General features: G+C 43.8%; 1 protein-coding gene across 1 annotated transcript in view; it reads left to right on the top strand.

Moving 5' to 3' along the window:
* DNAI1 (dynein axonemal intermediate chain 1) overlaps positions 1-20,068 on the top strand; it is a 151,745-nt gene that overhangs the window by 82,397 nt on the left and 49,280 nt on the right. Inside the window, exons 14-16 of the mRNA XM_062018494.1 lie at positions 11,343-11,432; positions 15,798-15,885; positions 17,668-17,747. Coding sequence (XP_061874478.1) covers positions 11,343-11,432; positions 15,798-15,885; positions 17,668-17,747 — 258 coding nt within the window. The remainder of the gene's footprint in view (positions 1-11,342; positions 11,433-15,797; positions 15,886-17,667; positions 17,748-20,068) is intronic.

Here is a 20,068-nt window from a genome sequence, read left to right as displayed (position 1 = left end):
CCCAGGACAATCCCTTGTGGCAACCATTTAGAGACATTCTCCCAATTGTCAGGAAATCACTGATCTTGAAAATTAATTTTCAGTTACTGAATCTACTTAATAGTAATTCCATCTAGGCCTTCTTTTCTTAGCTTGCTTCTGAAAACATCACAAGGAGCATGCCAAAAGCCTTACAAAATTACAGGTAAATCACATCTAATCCTTCCCCCTAATTCTTCAGACCTGTTACGCCACCAATGAAGGAAATAAATTTTGCTTGACAAGATCATTCCTTGGCAAACTCATATTCACTGCTCCTTATCTTCTTATCCTATGTATATGGATGGATGACTTACTACTTTGTTTCAGTTCTTAAAGTTCAGCATTAGGTTGACTGGTCCACAGTCTTTTAACCTATTCTTCAAGACAGGTTTTGTTTTTGGTTTCTTGGGGGCATTTTTACCCTGTTCCTATCCTTCAGAACCTCTCTTCTAGTTTTTGTAGGTAATAGCTAATGATGCAGACATTGCTTCAGCTGCTCTCTTAAGCACCCTAGGTGGAATGTCACCAGGTCTTGCAGAGTTAGTTATAACTGTCTTATCTCAGCATTCTGGCCTGTGCTCTTTAAAGTTAATTTTATTAAATGTCTAGTTACAATTTGAGTGTTGGCTTCCTCTCCCAAGCAACAAACAACAGGACAAGAGGAAATTAGATTGGAAGTTGGGAAAAATGTCTTCACCAGAAAGGTTGTCAAGCCTTGGGACAGGCTGCCCAGAGACGTGGTGGAGTCACCATCCCAGGAAGTATTGAAATGGCCTGTAGATGTGGTGTTGAGGGACATGGTTTTTAGTGGTGGCTGTGGCAGTGATGGGTTAATGGTTGGACTTGATGATCTTAAAGATCTTTTCCAACCTAAATATTTCTGTGATTCTATTATCTTTTTATATGGTACTGAAAGAAGGAATACATTAATACTTTTGCTTTACCTGTGGTTCATCATGCAACCTGCCTTCCTCCTTGTGAACAACACATGGAATCTTAAAAGACAGAGCCTCAGATGAACCCTTCTGGCAGATTTGATTTTGGCTGCACAGAGGCATCAGCCTCCTGGTCCAAAAAAGTAGCTTTCTCATCAAAACACAGTCTTGACTTCTTCCTCATGCAGGTGTCTCAGGCAGTGGCAGAAAGGTGTTAGTGTCCCCCAACTCATGAGAGTTGGGTTTCTCAATGAAGTTTCTGAATACTTAAAGATTCAAGTCTGATAGTGGCAGCTGAGCTCTCCCCATGTGGTAAGCCTGATTCTTCTTCTCTTGGGCAGGTCGTCCTCCTTAGTTGTGGGTAGGTTTGTTCATTTGTTGTATTTTTACCAGCATCCTTTTTAGAGCTCAGGGATGTGGATGTGAACAGGAACTAGACTTTCACAGCAGAGCTTCTGAGAACAAAATCAAGGATAATGTTGACCAAAAGTTTTAACTGTTTTGAGATATTTCATTCTCGCTAGATGTTCCACAGCAGAAATGCTGTCTGCTTCCCAGCCTAATAGATAGGAATGGTAAAAAGCATGATACAAACCAACAGTTTCTTTTGCTGACCATGCACCGCAGAGAGAAGCCCTTTATGCTATACCTTGCCATGCTGGCTCTAAGATGGGCATGCCAGTCACCCTGTGGTTCTGGTCCCTGTCACTGAGGGACCAGCTGGAGCTTACCATGGCTTCTCCCTGCCACAATGCTGTCACACGGCCAAAGCACTATCAGAACTCAGCAGCTTCTTCTCCCCCAAGCATAGACTTAACCAAAGAGGCTGACAGGGCTGTTTTGACCAAAGTCTTGGGGTAAGCAGTTTGCACTCAGTCATAACAGATCTTTGAAACCTTCATTGTTGCTTTGACTCGGAGTCATCTGGGTCACCTGGCAGATCACTCTGCCTTTATCCCAGCTAACCATGGTGAGGAGTGAAGCTTTCTGTTTTCCTTCCCATCTGCACATAGGACAACTTGACCTGTGTCCAAGTTAGCACTGGTAACTCCAAAGACAGCCTGGCTCCTCGCCTCTAAAACTTGTTCTGTCTGTTTCTTAATGTATTAAGACTGACACTGGAGTAAAGTAGCCTGTGCTTTCCAGGTGATCAAGTGAGTAATTTTGGGGAGATTCTTGTGGCTGACTGAAGGAAAGTAGCCTTGCTTTTTGCATGTACTCCTCCAGATATCTGGCCTTGGCTTCACTTCTGGCAGCTGGCTAAGGATCCTCATCAAGCTGGCAAGACCCAATTATGGTGCCAGGATGGGGTGCATGAGAAGCAGCAAAGGAAGAATAGCTGTCAGTGTCCTTGATGAAGGGCATTTGGGGACTTTGCTGAGGAAGAACTACTTTGTCTCAGCAGCAAGGCGGGACAAACTATTTGTTTAAGCAAAACAGAAAGTCGGTGAACTCAGGGTCAGCTGGCTGTCTTTGGAGACTTTCACTACAGAAGATCCCTTGGGCAAACAGCAGACAAGTGACACAGGGAGGGAAATAAATAAATAAAGTCAATTTGTCATTGGCAGGAGAAGAATGTGAAAGATTTCTTCTTTGCTGATAATGACTTGATGTTTCCGGATGTCATTCTGCTGAAAGTTTCTGTCAGGAACCAAAAAGAAACACATTTGGAGGTGACAGAGGGAAGAAATGAGAACTGCTTCTTAGCTCAAATCAGAAAGTGCTGTGAGGGAGTCCAGGAGAATATTCACACCAGACACAGGAGAGATCAGCCTGGCTGCAGAAGATGTGACCTATGAGGCAATTTTTTGTAGATCAGCACTCAGCATGAGCCCTCAGCACAGACTGAAAAACAGAATGGTAGCAAAATGGAGAAAGTATTCTCTACACAGACCAAAGGTGCCTACTGTTGGAGTGACATATCCAGATTCAGATATGTACTTCTTGTTGGAATTTTACCTGTCTGCTGGCAGCAAATTATAAAGAAACTCTTGAAGCATGAAAACAAGGATGTATGTCTAAAGCAGAGAGTTAGACAAAAGCACAAAGACAAATTAATGCAGAGAAAGTGAAGGTGCAAAATGAGCTGTGATTATCCTGGGTCATGAAAGAGAAGGCAGAAATATTTAGGAAGTAGAAGTTAAAGGAATGGAGACTATAGGCTCATTACTAAACCAAGTTTTCAGCTAATGTTGAGTGGTATGGAGAAAGATGAAATATTTGATGCTGTATTGTTTAATCTTACAATAAGTGTCTGAGACTGATTGCTTAGTATGATTAATGTAACAAGAATGAAAGCACAGATCAGAATAGGGAAAGAGCATGTTAAAGAGTATTTGAATGAGGTAGGTTCTTGCTCATCATCAAGATTGGCTTAAACATACCCTGGAGCACTTAAAGAACTAGCCAGAGCAATTTCAGATCATTAACAAGCATTTTAGGGAGCCCTTTTGGCTACATCCTTCCTGTATTTTAAGCAGAGGATAGCGATTATGTGCAAGTCCATTTACATCATCAGAGCTGATTGAGTACCTTGGCTCAGAAGCAGAGGTGCAGTGTGTTCTAGGGCACACAGGAAGAGAAGGATCACTCTGCTGTTGCACAAACATTCACATAACTGTGATATGCACAAACTGGAATATGATGCATACATAGTCTACTGTCATCAGTCCCAAAACATATGTCAGTGATGCTGTAGAGCCAACACTTGGCAAAAGAGATTTCTGCAGGTGGTTTCCTGAAAGGACTGTTTGTGCATGCAGGAGGGACAGTGGCATGGACAGAGTACCAGAGCCTAGAAAACAGTGTCTGGACAATTCACCCAGGCTAGAGGCATCCTAAGCCAGCCACGAGGACTCACAAAGTATGAATGAGAGCACAGCAGGGCATCAAGCTGCACTCTAATTTGTAGGACAAGCATGCCTATGAACCATAGAATCATAGAATCATAGAATGGTAGAATCATAGAATGGTAGAATCATAGAATGGTAGGGGTTGGAAAGGAACTTGAGAGATCATCTAGTCCAAACCCCCAGAGACCTCCAGAGAAGGAGATTCCACACCCCTCCTGGGCAGCCTGTGCCAGGGCTCCCACACCTCAACAGTAAAATAGTTTTTCCTTATGTTTAAATGGAACTTTTTGTGTTCCAGCTTCATCCCATTACCCCTTGTCCTGTCACTAGATACAACAGAAAATAGGGATGTCCCAACCTCCTGACAAATACCATTTAGATACTTATAAATATTAATAAGATCTCCCCTCAGTCTTCTCCAGACTAAACAGCCCCAGTTCCCACAGCCTTTCCTCATAAGGAAGATGCTTCAGACCCCTGATCATCTTGGTGGCCCTGTGCTGGACTCTCTCCAGCACTTCCCTGTCCCTCTTGAGCTGAGTAGCCCAGAACTGGACACAGTAACGCCAGATGAGGCCTCACCAGGGCAGAGGAGAAGGGGAGCAGAACCTCCCTTGACGTGCTGGCCACACTCTTCTTGATGCATCCCAGGATGCCATTGGGCTTCTTGGCCACGAGGGCACATTGCTGGCTCATATTTAGCTTATTATCAATCAGGACTCCCAGGTTTCTCTCTGCAGAGCTGCTCTCCAGCAGGTCAATCCCCAGCCTGTGCTGGTGCATGGGGCTGTTCCTCCCCAGATGCCGGGAGATGAACAGGAGGAAAGGTCAAGAAGAAATTACATATCTGGAGAAAAAGGGTAGGGTTGGACTCAGGGAATTACTGACCAGCTGGACCAATTTCAATGTCTAGAAAAACACTGGAACAAATGGCAAAAGAATTTGTAAATGTCTAGATAATGAGGTGATTTGGAGAGGCAGACATGGATTTGTCCAGAATAAATTGTCAAGATAGTATAATTTCTTTCTGTTGTTTCAGAGAAGTGGGCGTCATGAAGGGGGAAACAGTCAAGGTTATCACCTTTATCCATCTTGACTTGACTAATGCTTTTGATGCAGCCTCACACAGTGACATTCTTTCAACTAAAGTTGAGAAAGAAGAATTAGGTAAAATTGCCAAAAAGAGGCTGCTCATGTGGCTTGCATGGTGTCTTCAAATAGCAGTTCTACGGTGCTTGCTGTCAGACTATGAAGATGCTTCAAGTGAGACTCTTCAGCTGTCAGTCCTGGTCTTCTTTTGATCAATACTTTCATTAACAACTCCAATTACAGAATAGAGAAGCCCCCTTGGGAGGACAAGGCATTTTGTGGGACATGATTATGTTCAAAATTATCAAAATGATAAATTGGGAGAAAAGCTCGAAATCAATGTGATGAAATTCAATAAAGACAAGAGCAAATACTATGTTTAGAAAAGGGAAATTAAATGCACAGACATGAAACAAAGAATGACTGCTTAGGCAGCAGGGTGCCAGAAGGGGAGAGTATAGCAGATCACCACCAGTGGTCAGCAACATAATATTGTTGCATAAAGACAGGAGTCATTCTGATTTATTAGCAGGAATATAAGATAGAAGAGGTTATAACTCCTGCCTGCTAATGACTAGGGGTGGCCCTGTACCATATGTCTGCAACTGCAGAGAAGAGCTGAAGGGGAGGAACAGGAATGGTGAAGCCTTGGAGAACAGGACCTGGAGTTGAAGCCATTGGTTTTGTTGGGTTGGGAAAAAAAGAGCAAGATGCAGTGGCACAACAACCTTTTCACAAAATCACAGAATCACAGAATCTTAAGGGTTGGAAAGGACCTGGAAAGATCATCCAGTCCAACCCTACTGCCAGAGCAGGACCACCTACAGTAGCTCACACAGGAACTCATTTGAAGATTGTTATAAAAAGGAGAATAAACTATTGTTCTCTGTGTCCACTGGGGAGTTGGTGAGAAGTAAATGACTTGCAGAACAGGAAATTTCTTGTGTAAGTCTGGTTAAGCACTGAGGTATCTACAAGAAGCTTCTTGGATGCTTGTAAGAACAGCCTATGTGAATTGTTACCAGTGGTAGGGCTGTGTCTGATCCAGCCTCAGAGCATAACAGATATCCTTTTTGAGTCCCTACTAACCTGGTGTTGCCACAGTGGCTTTGCTTAGGACTGTATGAATTACAAGGGTGGCACTAGAAGGAATTTATCCCTAGGTCATATCAGCAGGGATTTTTCTCAGCAACCCAATGAATTGTTTGTTTGCTGGAGTCATCTGAGCATCTTCCTTGGCCAATTTGTCTAAGAATGACCTGATGATTTGAAAATGCCTTTGTCCTTCCTCTTCTCTACCTGTGGCAGAATTTCTCTGGGTTTTTTAGGCATTTGAATGACTGAGATACTCTTATTTCACTTAGGGCAGGTGTCAGCAGGGCTGTGATACTCCAATGCTGTCAACAGGCTTCTTGAAGGATAATTAATAGAAAGGGAAGGAAGTGCTCATCAGTAAATGTGCATGTGTTGCATGTGGCACCCCACTGTTGAGCTTCGGCAAGCTGAGGGACATTTCAGAGGATTTGTATTTGCAGAGGCAGCTGTCTGCTTCCAGGAGAAGCAGGCAGATCCTGCCTGTGGCTGCCTGCAAAGTACTCAAGTCAGCCTCATGGCTGGGGTGATTTTGACCAATTTTACTTTGTTAATGTGAGTGACTAACAGCATCTGTGCTATGAAAACTAATCAAGCATTATTTATTTTGTAGAACTGGCATCAGAAATATGGGAATTTCCAAATCAGATTGGGCAAACGGTCCAATCTCTTCCTGGACAGCAACCATTCTCAGCTACCACAGACATATATGATAGTATTGCCTTGCAAAGAGTGAATGGATTATTGCCATGCTAACCTGCTGTACATAGCAGGAAACATGCAGGTTTTACTCTTTATTTCTCTATGAACAAATAGGGGGTTGAATAGTCTCAACCTACGTATAAATAAAAGGGCTTTAAGAAATAAATATTAGAAAGTGGTAGGCTCTTCTGACGGCAGTAAGTTTCACACACTGATTTTGCACTGCAAAAAGAGTTAGGTTAAAGATCACACTTGAAAAACAGCAGTGTATCCTTATTACTGGTTCCAACATTATCAGGCACAGCAAATGACTTACCATAGAATCACAGAATCATAGAATGGTAGGGCTTGGAAGGGACTTTTATAAATCATCTAGTCCAACCCCCTGCAGAAGCAGATCCACGTAGACCAGGTCACACAGGAACACATTCAGGCGGGTCTTGAAGACCTCCAGAGAAGGAGACTCCACACCCCTCCTGGGCAGCCTGTGCCAGGGCTCCCTCACCTCAACAGTTAAATAGTTTTTCCTTATGTTTAAATGGAACTTTTTGTGTTCCAGCTTGTTTCTATTATCCCTTGTCCTGTCACTAGATACAACAGAAAAAAGGGATGCCCCAACCTCCTGACAACCACCATTTAGATCCTTGCAAATGTTAATAAGATCCTCCCTCAAGTCTCTTCTCCAGACTAAACAGCCCCAGTTCCCACAGCCTTTCCTCATAATGAAGATGCTCCAGTCCCCTGATCATCTTGGTGGCCCTGCGCTGGACTCTTCCAGAAGTTCCCTGTCCCTCTTGTGCTGGGGAGCCCAGAACTGGACACAGGACTCCAGATGAGGCCTCACCAGGGCAGAGGAGAGGGGGAGCAGAACCTCCCTTGACCTGCTGGCCACACTCTTCTTGATGCATCCCAGGATGCCATTGGGCTTCTTGGCCACGAGGGCACATTGCTGGCTCATATTTAGCTTATTATCAACCAACACTCCCAGGTTTCTGCAGAGCTGCTCTCCAGCAGGTCAATCCCCAGCCTGTCCTGGTGCAAGGGGTTGTTCCTTCCCAGATGCAGGACTCTGCACTTGTTCTTGTTGAACCTCAGGAGGTTCCTCTCTGCCCAACTCTCAAGCCGGTCAAGATCCCGCTGAATGGCAGCACAGCCTCTGGGGAATCAGTCAGCCCTCCCAGTTTGGTGTCATCGGGGAACTTGCTGAGGGTACACTCTGTCCCCTCATCCAGGTCATTGATGAAGATGTTGAACAAGACTGGCCCCAGAACCCATCCCTGTGGAACTCCACTGGCCACAGGCCTCCAACTCAATTCTGTGCCATTGTTTTACACACACTTTCCTTTTTCAATTGGTTCTTAATATATCATAATTGAACTTTTGTTATAACTTGTCTCATACATTGAAAATCCTGGGTTGATTATCACATACTTCAGAAAAAAGTTCCTGCCACTATGCACACAATTGCCTGGTTCTGTCGTCAAATGCCCCACCCCACACAGCACAGATACTGCTGATGGCAGGAGGTTGTGCCATGTTCAAGGACCTCTGGGAGCCGAGAAAAGGCCAGTTCTGAGCAGATGCCCGAGTTGATTGCAGTATCATAAAGGCTAATTACTCTAATAAGTGCTTATGGGATTCGGAGATCGAGAGAAAAAAGATCATAAACACTATTAAGGTGTCAGAGGTGTTGAAGGAAAATTGAGAGCATTAAGTGCCAATTTCTGTTTTCTAAAATTCAAGCTAACGTCACTGAGAGCTGCTGACAGCCATCTGAGGGCAAACCCTGATGCCTCTGAGGGACTGTGTTTAAGCTATCTACAATGTCTACCTGACTCAAGTACTGTTGACTGCTGTGAATGCAGGAGCAAGAGTACCCTAAGCAAATCAGCCTCTTTGGTTTTGGGGGCTAATGACTCCATCTATCTGTGTAATGGGTGAGGAGAATCGGCTGTGTTACACCTAACTGATTACCAGTAGTGGAAAACTTGAACAGATCTCCATCAGAGAGAAGGTATTTGGAGTGGGCAAACCTTGGGGGAAAGCTCTTCACTTGCAGAATACTGAAAGGAATTGGCTTGGGTAAAACAACCCGTGAACTCATCATAGTTCTTACATTGTTGATCACCTCCAAATGAGGTTCCTGCAACATATTGTGTTGGTGTAGACATGAGGGCTCAGGAGCTCTGTCAGCACAGGGTCATTGGGGTGGACTCCAGCTGCTGAATCTTCATCCGTGTGTTTTTCAGTGATGTGATGGGGTGTCACTTAGCTGTAGCTCAGGTGCAGAATGTCTACATGGTACTTGGCAGGAGCAGAGCTGCAGCTCTCCCTGCATAGCTTGAGCAGAGCTCACTAATGAGCACCTGGATGTACCCTCTGATGTGGAACAAGCTGGGATTCTCTCTTCACAGAGGGTCTGGACCAGCTCTTATCCTAGTTTGTACATTGTGTAAGCAACCTGGATGGTGTCCTAAGAGTTCAGGGTGGCTCAAACTCATACTGACTCCAGTACATCTGTGTGTCACTTGCATTTGTCTTCCACGTGCAGCTCCAGGCATTGCTTGGTTCAGCCTGCAGGTTTCAGATACTGGAGAGCCCCTTGTCTTGCAGTGCAGTTTGTGTCTTAGTGGAGGATATCTGAGCCACTTGTGCTAACTGCTCACAGGTTTAAATGGCAAAACCTTGGCATAGTGCTTTCATATGAGATCCTGTCATGAGAAACAGCTTTCCTTACCTCAAGCAAAGCCATTTTGCTTTAGAGGTTGGCTGGGAAGTGTAACTGTTTTTCCTAAATCTTTGGGAAAGCATACAGGCAAGGAAGAACGAGTTAGAGGAGAGCTGTGTTGAACACATAAATAAAAGCATCTTATTGTCAGACAGTTTTAGAGTAGCATTTTGAAAAGTTGTGATTTGAAATGTGACCCTTTTTCTGTGCTGGGTATGAGACATGTTGGGCATGTGTTTGTAACCAGTTCCCCTGAACTCTGCATTTCTCACTTTGAATTAAAACTCCTCACAACACTAGCCTCTTCATTTGAAGCAGCTGTTGGTGTCCATCATTGTCAGCAATAGCTCATGATCCCAGGGAGATATTCCTGGAATAGATATACCCAGCACATTTTGTGCTCGGTGGCCAGCCTTGGAAATTACTGTTCTCCATGTGTGCCACTGAACGTGTCTTTTTATTGTTAACCATTTTATTCTGGGCCATACTGAATAATAATTATTCCTTTAATGCCAGGCAGCCAAGTGATCCCACCTGGGGATTTATGATTTCTCCCATGCAAGGATGTTCAAAGGTACATGCCCCTCAAGACTCTTCAATTACACCTTATGGACATGAAACCAGCATTTGGATGTATTCTCAGATGGATTCTTTTTACATTTTATTTTTCCTTCCTCAGATTAGTGTGTCCTAAGCAGGAAACCTGTTCAGTAGAGGATTAATTACCATTTGCTGGGTCTCTTGGTGAATTTTTATGCTCCATAGAAGTTCACAAGCAATTTTACAAAGCAGAATTAACACCCCATTCCCAAGCAAGTATCATCAGGATACCTAATGTGTGTAATTAAAGTGTTGAGAATCCTGCTTGTTTTCTAGAATAGGTACTAGAAAAATAGCTGGTCATTGATAGAGTATTTGGTAAGCTGTAGGATAATCATGCCCATGTATCATGTTTATGGGATGAAGTTTAGGGAAATGTATCTGCCGCACTGCTCGGACAGGAACAGAAACACCTTTGAAAACCAGCAGAACCTGCTTGTCCCCATCCTGAACTGACAGATGCCCACAGAAGTGTGTGCTGACAGGCCCCGTGACAAGTCATCCTTTTCCATTCAGTCTGATTGAATTCCCAGATTTGAAAATCGAGCATTCTTAATGCTTTTGGTCTAACTGAAATGTCTCTTCTAAACTCTAAGCCGTTTATCTGAGTTCTAATCTCTCCTGCTGAGCTGTCATTGTCAAAAGGCAAATCTCCTTACCAGGCAGACAAATGTTCTGAAAGTGCAGGGAGGATTTCAGTTTCAATGGAGAGGTTTTCGCTTCCCTGAAACAGAAGTGCCCCAAGAATTCATGTCACATGTTGCCTGCAAGGACTGCTCTGCACCCCATGTAGTGACAGAAAGCTAATTTGAGGTTGCCTGTCTGAAGCATAGCCCTATGACACTGCACTTGGAGTAATTAGCCAAATGGAAAGGGATTAGTATGTGTAGGGTCAGTGATGTGCTCAGGTGTCTTGGAGACCATTCTGTGGCACCACTGGTGTTGTTTAGAGATGTCTGAGGGATCTCTGGGATGGTGTTGTGCCACAATACTGAGCACTGCACACCTCAGATGTTTCACAAGGCAATGCTCCTGTTGCCATTGGGGAAAATGGCCATGGGTAGGTGCAGAGTCCCCATGTGTAAGGCTTTGCTCCTTCTCTGGTACATCCCTGCAGAAAGGTGAATGATAGGAGTGCTGGAGGCACTTCTGAAAGTGCCTGTGGAGACAAGGATGCTCAAACGTGGATGCACCAGCAGGCCTCTGGGGTGGAAACCAGCTGCTCTTTTTGAAGTATTTCAGAAGACCCTGCTGACTGTGTGAGACTCCATTGTGCTAATGCTAAGTGCTCTATGCTGACTGGGACTGTCTTTTTCTTTCAAGGTGAAGTGGCAAAAGGATGACGTGGACAACAATTTGAACTTCTTCTCTGTCTCCTCAGATGGGCGGATTGTTTCATGGACTTTAGTTAAGGTAAAGAGTAGATAGCAATTTATTTTCCTAGCCCAATTACAACCAATTCCATTCAAAGTTATGTGTTCATTTTATTTTTAATTATAATGAAACACATTTGAAAAGAAGAGTCAGAAAAAGACTGCAAGTGCAGTCACAGCTGGGTCTGGAGTTCCATATTAAACTCTGAAATGAGCAGAACCAGCTTATTCCTTGCTGAGGAGCTAACTTTCATCCTGCCTGCACCTGTAGCACTCCATGGGCCTGAGTATGAGAGATCATTTTCCAGCTTTGCAACTGCAGGAATTCCAGTCTGACTCTTGCTCTGAAAATTTCCTTATTTGAGGAAGGACACTTGGAAACAGAGCAGAATAATATACTTTCTCCCTCAGCTTCAAAACTCTCACCCCCAAAACGGTCCCCTACAGATTGCAATTCAGAAAGGGAGAGGGACAGTGCAAATATCTTAACTCAAGGCCAAAGCAGTGCAGAGTATGCTTGCATTTGCAGTGGCAAATTATACAGGCAGATGTGCTCTTTACATCCTTGGATGTGCAATTATTTTGACGTATTATACCAAGCTATTCAAGGCTTCTCTGTTCTGAAAGTTTTAAGCCTTGCTGCCATGGGTGGGGATTCATGTCTAGCATGACATGTAAACCTTAGTCTCATGTTTGCTTCAGGAGTCAGAGCCTTTTCTCATAAATATAGCAGGCACATGCAGATGGCATAGATTAGTAAGTTCTTTTTTTGCAAACTCCTCTGGGTTTACACATACAGCTTTAGACACAAAAATCCCTCCTGAAGTCTGTCCAAAGTCCCTTTCCCAAAAGAGGACTCAGAACTTCCTGGAGAGGGACAAGCTAATATTGTCCCAGCACTCAACTCCTGTGTTAACCCCTGTATAGAAATGCCCAAAAAATTTATGTTGACATGGGTAATACATACCTACATCCTAAACTCATCCAGTTGCCATGACTTGGCAGGTTTTACCTACCAACTGAGTCCAAGGTACTGAGTGTTACAGCCCAGTCTGCTGCACTTAGGAGGCAAGAAACACAACTGGGACAATCAAAGAGTCTGGACTTTGATGGACTCTGATGGCATCTCACCTGGCAGAGGGTCTTTTGCAACATTTCAGTGATTCATCTGTGCTTAACTGTGTTTGCATCATAACCTGCTTTTCTTCTGTCCCTTGAGCATGTAGATATAGCTACATAAGCATCCTTGGTGTGATTTCTAGGACTTGCATCCACTTAGCACAATGTAATTTCTACTTACTCCTTGCACTTTTTAAACTAATTTAAGATCTTTTGAGGTGAAGTTACCTCTGAAATTGGCAGAGCTGTTACATACTTAGCAGGCAGAGGTGGAAAACAGCAAAGTTTTTTAGATGCTAAGTTCTTTATTTTGGATGGAGATTCAACCAGGAAAGCAAGAAACAGACTGAAAAGGGAGTTTTGTTACAATCTGTGGGTTTGTGCCCAGCAAGGAGAAATGGACAATCTGCTTGAATTACAGTTTTATATGAAAGCTGTCTGTGGGTTTTATTAAGAACAAAATTGAAGAGACTCCAGAGGTCTCCTATTCTGCAAATCTATAGTGCAAATAGGGAATAAATGAAAGAGAGCTTTGTTAATCTTTTTGACAGGACTATCCAGAAGTAAAGCTTCTTCAAACACTGATAGCTGTTTGACACTTAAAAAGCTGAGAATAGACAGTGAGTAAATTCATTCTTACTTCCAGCTGGATATTTGGAAAGCCACACTCAAACTTTGGATAGAAGAGCTGTCAAGTTCAGATGGAAGAGCTGTCAAATGTTAGCTAGAGACAGCTGATCTTTCATGACCACAGTGTTTGTCTCTGTTAGAAATGAGCACAATCACTTTGGACAAACTTCATGAGACAGCATGTGAGCTGAGCGTGCATAGGTTGTTTGTCTCGGCTTCGTTTTGAGTCATCACGAAGGTGTAAAGGAAGGACACAGGAATTCTACAGCAGGACAACTCTATTCTCCCACCTTTGGTGCACGTGTTGCCTATCATAAAGAGGAGCTGTCAGAGCCACATCAGGGAATTTGTTGGGATGTGGCCTGACACTGCTTCTCAGACTGATCCTCAGCAACTCCAGGTTTTATTAGTAGCTGTAGTTCACCCTTCCTACGTGAGCTAAATTACTGAACAGTTCTGGGCCTCCTTCATCACTTGAGGCTAATGACAACCAAAGGAAAATAGGCAGCTGCAAGTTCTAATTCACTAATGCTTTACAATTGTTAGGCAGAAGCAATGTATTATTGTTCAGTATTCCTGGAAGGCTAAACTGTCGACACTCTGTGTACCCAGAGGAATATGCAAATGGCTCTGGTGACAAACAGCCGCAGGAACAGCTGCATTTTCCTAACTTTGAAGCTGGGTACAAAATAAAAGCAGCTCAACAGGGCAGTTTGCACGAGTAAGAACCTTTTTGAAGGTTAGAGGCTACAGGAGCTGTCTACAGAGGCCTCAGCCAGGTGGAGGTGCTGGGAAACATCTTCAGAGAAAAGCTGCAGAAAGATGTACATCAAGAGAGAGTCTCGTGTGGTTTGCTGTTCCATCAGAACAGAGGATAAGTGTGCTAACACACCTCTGGGGCTGCCCAGATCATGCATCTCACCTGTGTTAGACAGCAAGTATATCAATATGGTCAGCTGTGGGCAGCTCCAAAGCTGCTCTTTGGACCAAACTTATGTGGCCACCAGTCATGGCTTGGACAGGGCAGACACCTTCTTGGAGAGCAGGCAGACCTGAGAGCCTGAGCAAGGCAAGTGTCTATTCAGCATGTTCTGACTATGCTCCCAGCAACCCACCAGCACTCCTGTTTGGATGAGCAGCAGGCAGCACATGGAATATGCTCTGCTCCTGGATGCTCTAGGCACTGCTCCTTCCAAATCTTGCACACATACACCAGCATATATGGCTTCTCTCTTGGCATCACTCCTGCCTTTACCCACTGAGTCTGACTTGATGTAACTCATGTGCTACACGAAGAGTCAGTAACAGAAGGTGGGACCCTGTGGAATACAGGAATCTGTCCTGCTTCTTGCAGCTTTCTCAGAGAACAGTTACTACCATCATGTTCAGGGCACATGAGTGTGGAGCAGTGCAAATTAGTGAGAAGGAAGTACATTACTTTCTGGATTTTGACCTTTCTTGAATCTTCTGTGGATTTGTACCCCCAAAATGTGATAAAAATGCCTTGCAGAACACTGTCCCTTCTGAATTGCAGTACTGAATAGATAGATGTTCACAAGGTCTTCTCTCACCTTCCCTAACATGCAGTTCCCTGGGATTGACTTTTCCAGGCAGAATCTCATTTTCTACCTGAGTCCTCTCTGGGCTTAGAGAAGCTCCAAATAAAGCTTGATTCACTGAGATAAGAAGTTATGTTTTGTTCTCACAGTGCTCCAGTGGGAAATCTGCAGATTCATGAAAACATCCAGTCCTCAGCCCACACTGCTCACTAATTTAATATTTAGTTCTTTGTTTTTTTTATCAGCCCCAGGGTATTCTTATACTCAAAACCAACTCCATTCTGCAGTGGTATTTCAATTCCCAAAGCTAGTCTAAGAATGGATCTTTGCCCTCTCATGATTTCCTCATATTCACCCACATTGTGTCTATTTTCATCTGTCTTCTGTCTCCCACCTTGACTGTACTGTTCGGGACACAGCCTTTTTGCCCTCTCTTTGTGCATCACCTGGCACAGCAGTGTCATGGCCTGCAGTCACTGCTCTTTAGAGAGGCAACAGTAGCATTGGGCACTTTTCCATTGGAGGAGCTGCTTGCTAGGTGTAGTTGTTTGAATCTCTAAGCCTGTGAGGTTGTGGCTATTGGGAGCTGAGGCTATTCTGAGTATCACAGAATCACAGAATGGTATAGGAATAATAGGAAAATAGTAAGAGGCAAGGGCTGTCAAGACATTAGTGACATTATGTGACTAATGTCTGGATATACCAGACATTAGTGTGGACTTTACTTAGCTCCATGATAAAACGGAATACCCATCTTAAACCAGGCAGAGTGATTTCAGTTCACTCAATGATTTCAGCTGACAGTGTCAACCTCTGTACAAAAATGTTAACCCTGAAACCCAAAGCTTTCCAGGTCAGCTGCAAGTGTCTGTGTGGTAAAACAGTGGCTCTCCATACCAGTGCAGCAAAGCATCAGCTTCCTGGAGGTTTTATGTAAAATGGCATGTTAGCAAGATGCCAAATGCAAGCATGAAACACTGAGCAACTTTTGGATAGCTTTTAAAAATTCCTTCATAACATTTGCCATTTCAAAGTACTGAATGTCTCTCTATTGTCATTGTGAAACGTTATTCATGTGGAATCTTCTCTGCCTGCAGAATGAGCTGGTTCATACAGATGTCATCAAGCTGTCAGTAGAAGGCACAACGATGCAGGGGCCAGAGGAGCTGCAGCTGCAAACGTTTGGTAGGAGACCAAGTCCTTGCCATGCTGATTAATTATTGACACAAAGCCTTTAATCTGTCATTCTGAGGGATTAAATCGGCAATAGGGTGTTGGAAAGGAGCTAAAGAAGGGTTACACCTCCTTGCTTTCATCATGTGGTAGGGTAAAGTCTGCCTAGAGAAATGGTCACTAATTGTCAGGTTTTGCTGGTTGCACCTTGCCTTTATTTGCAGAAAAAGATTCTCAAGAATTCAAAAAATGTCCATTTTACTGGGATATCCCAACGTGGTCAAGACACAGACATTACCAGCATTTCTCAAAACTAAGTCAGTGTTATTCTTCTAACCAAACATTGGTTTGTACTGTCCGAATCAAAATGAAAAGCAACCTTTGCCCTTCCTGGGTGCACAGCTTATCCAGCCAGTGATGGGATGTGCCTCATCAGATTTGGCTCTCTAAAAGCACAACATCTGTTCTGAGTTGCTATGTTAGGTGCTGTCCACCTAACATAGGTGGACAGTGCAGTCATTCTAGGCTCATTCTGACCATCCTGTCTTTGAGATAGGATGGAATGAGTCAACTCTGGAGGTCCTGGACTACACAGGAGCAGGTGCTTTTGGCTGCAAAGCTGTGGCCTGGTTTTGGAGAAGGTTCTCGCTCTGCATTTAAAGATTACTGATGAACAGTTTGTTTGTAAGAAGGTCTGCGTTGCCACATAAGTTTCAAAACACCAGCTAAAGCAGTACACTGTAGAACTCCCAAGGGCTTTGAGATTATTTGTTAGTGTTACTGGGAAATGGATTTTCAAAGACTTGTCTTGAATATTTAACAATCTATTAAATTGTTTAAAATACAGACAGTATCACAGGGTTGAAATGACCTTAAAAATTCCTTTGAGGACTACATTTCTTTAACATTGAACACAGAACATTTAAGACAGCTGCCTTTGCAGAAGGTTCTCTGAGCCTTGTTAGCTTCCTGTTTCTTGTCTGATGTTTGCTGTGGGTATCCTTGCTGGTCAACAGCCCAAAGTTGCTCTGGTACTCAGCAGACACCTTATCTTCTGCTCAAGGACCCTATAGGAATTCTCTTATACCACCGTGTGAATTCTCTTTCGTGCATGATTTTGCATCTGCCTCAGGAGCCGAAGCCACAAAATCTCAAGGAGTCATCCTGTTGTGGTTCATACCTCTTTTAAACACAATTCACACATAGTGTTGCTCAGTTCCGGGCTTTTGAAGTTAAGAGGATCCTTCTGTGCCTGGCAGAAGAATTCTTCTCAAATCACATCCGTTGCTTTTGACTTTACTGAAGTGAGTCTGCTAAATGGCATCTGAGCTAAGGATAAAAGGGCACAGGGACGTATGATGTGGTATTTCCTCTCCGGGCTCTTTTATGCATAGGAAACCATTTATATTTTTACAAATGCTTAAGAAACAGAAAAGATCTTTAGTTCCCCCATAGGAGGCAGGGCTGATCCTCACAACTCTTACATTCAGGCATTTTAAATTCTTCCCAAACTCAGTCCTGGGGCCAATCTGTTCCTCCAGTTCCCTTCAGTTCTTCTATTTCCATTTTCTCTTCCTCTGTGTTGGCTTTCTAAGCTGCAGTTCTTGGAGAAAGGCACAGCTTGGAAAGTGTTTGCAGAAGGGGTGGTTCTCATTTCTTTTTGCAGAATGACAGAATCTTTTGGCTAATAAATCACTTCTGAAAACAGTGGTAGTGTGTGTGTACCATAAGATGGGAGTGTGTGCTGGCCAGATGAACCAGTTCTCTGTCTGACAGACCTTTTTCTGTTAACAGGCAGTGGGACATCATTTGATTTTCACAAAAAGATAGACTATTTGTTTCTTGTTGGTACTGAAGAGGGAAAGATCTATAAGGTAAGAATAGTTTCTTTGTCCCTTGTTTTACATCCCCCTGACCTGTGCTTGTCTTTCAGCTGTTTGCTCAGGCAGTAACAAAGCACAACTTCAGAGGCTTTTCCTGCCCTCAGTTCCCTGTGGCAAGCCTGAGACCAGCACAGAGCCACAGAGGGTCACAAGGAGCTCTCTGCACAGACTCAATTAAGACTTTATTTTGCAGAAACGTTTTAAAATGCAAACTGCATCCCAGAATTCTTTGCAGATTGCAGCTGTGCAAGTGAGGTGCTAACTGTGATCAGAGCAGAAGTTTAAAGGCATTGATCGTCTATCTTCATGGCTATGGGAAAATGGCAGGAGAAGTCTCATCTCTTTTCCTTTTTAGACCTGTTATCACACAAGCAATGAGACTAATGAAGCCTGGTTTCCTATGAATTGGTGTCCCACAGCCCATCCCTTCCACAATTACAACCCAATCCCACTTTCTCCTTGTCCTCCTATCTCAAGTTCCTCACTATCTACTCTAATCCTTCCTCCCTCTGACCACCCCATGCTGTTCCCAGCCCAGTGATCCCTCCTCCACACTATGATCCTTGATTCCTGCTGTTGACCACACTGTCAGCCAGCCAGCTCCAGCCATGCGGTGAGAGCAGCAGCCGAGCTTTGCATGCCCTTGCCAAAGTGAGGGTACTGCCCAGATATTTGCCCTCTACAGGTGCCCCTTTCTATAGAACACGTAAGAACTTAATATTGCTAAGTCCCATGTGCAGCCAGCTTTGGCTGAAGTTGCCAGTACGGTCAAAAGTTGTTTGGGAGGAGAAACAAGCAAACAGCAGGACACAGATGTTGTGTTTTCTTAAGAAATCAAACTAAAAATAGGAAGTTTTCAGCCCAGCTGCATTTAGCCTTGGAAATAAAGCCAGTAGCTGCTTACTCATTTAACTTGTGTTTGCACAGCGTTCCTCTGAGCTGGCTTTGGGGCTCTGTTAATACTGTAGCCACAGCCCTTCAGCGTAGGGGATGGACCATCAGCAGGAGGCTGATATGCAGAGCTATTCCTACAGGATGTTGTAAGCTTCTTCCCCATGTCCTGTTTGTAAAAGGAAACAAAACCAGAAAATAACTCAAAAGGGATTTTATTCTGGAATCAATATCAATCATTTAGGCAAAATGAACTTAACAAATATTAATCCCTTCCAGAGGGGCAATGATAATTGAAATCTCTCCCTCTGCCAGGTGGTATCAAGGGAGGATTTCTGAGTAGTGCTTATTTGCATTGGACAGGACAAGTGTAGAAGGAAGGTGGGAGAAGTAAGGCACTGGGCTGATGGGTGATGGGCTATGAGATAGGTGCAATGGCTTTTTGTGGATGCTTCCAGGATACAAGGCATCTGTTCAGTCATGGGCAGTGTTTGGAGCTGGCTGGTCACCCATAGGAGTTGGAATCTTGGGTATTGTACTCCACATTGTTTGGATATTGTTGTGTCTAGTCCTGATCAAAAGACAGTAAGAAACTATATGTTTTAACTTCCTCTATACTTAGGTGAGTGGTGGACATAAATGAGCATGACAGTGGAGGTCAGTGCTAGGTGGAGGCCATCAGTTATGCTTCAGGAGCAGGCTGGTGTCTTGGCTGAGTTACATTGCAGAGGAAATCCTTTGTGGAGAATCACCGAAAAGGAGCAGAATTTGGCAGCATTTGCGTTGACAAAGCTGTAGGTGTTCCTGCCTTGGATGATCTTCAGTGAAACTAGAACTAGGATGAAGTTTTAATGTAAGGAGTGATCCCAGCCATGAAGCCGTGAAAGTATTTTAACCACTTCTTGGGTTCTCAAATGCAGAGAGATACTATTATACAGAATCTTCTCTTTTATTGGTGCTAAGGCTACTGGTTTTCAGGCTACTGGTAAGTAACAAAACATTCCTGCACTGGTAAGCCTTAGCAAAAAGTGGGACCACTTTTACATTATGCATGACTGCCCTGAAAAGCTCAGGTATTCCCATGGACAGGCAGAGGCAGTCATCTCTCAGGTTGTACAGGCTAACACATGGAAAAGACGTTTTCTGTCTAGCACAAACAGACCTCCATAGTACACACAAAAATGGGGGAAGCATGTTTGTACCCTTAAAGTCCCCTTGGAGTTTGCAGTTTCAAAAATGTTGGGGTCAAGTGCTGCTCCAGACATTTCTCAAGGACTACCACACCTGTCATCAAACACTGTATTGGAACACCTCATGTCTGAACCCATTACTGGATCAGCCCACCTTGTGGGCTGCCTCCCAGAGCCTTGCTCAGCTCAGATACTGAGGATAGTCCCACAAACATTCAGGCAGCTCTCAGC

Source organism: Colius striatus, chromosome Z (genome assembly GCF_028858725.1).
Source record: "Colius striatus isolate bColStr4 chromosome Z, bColStr4.1.hap1, whole genome shotgun sequence".
NCBI classification, from domain to species: Eukaryota; Metazoa; Chordata; class Aves; order Coliiformes; family Coliidae; genus Colius; species Colius striatus.
Note: the sequence above shows the minus strand (reverse complement) of the source record. Positions and strands in the feature narration are given on the sequence as shown.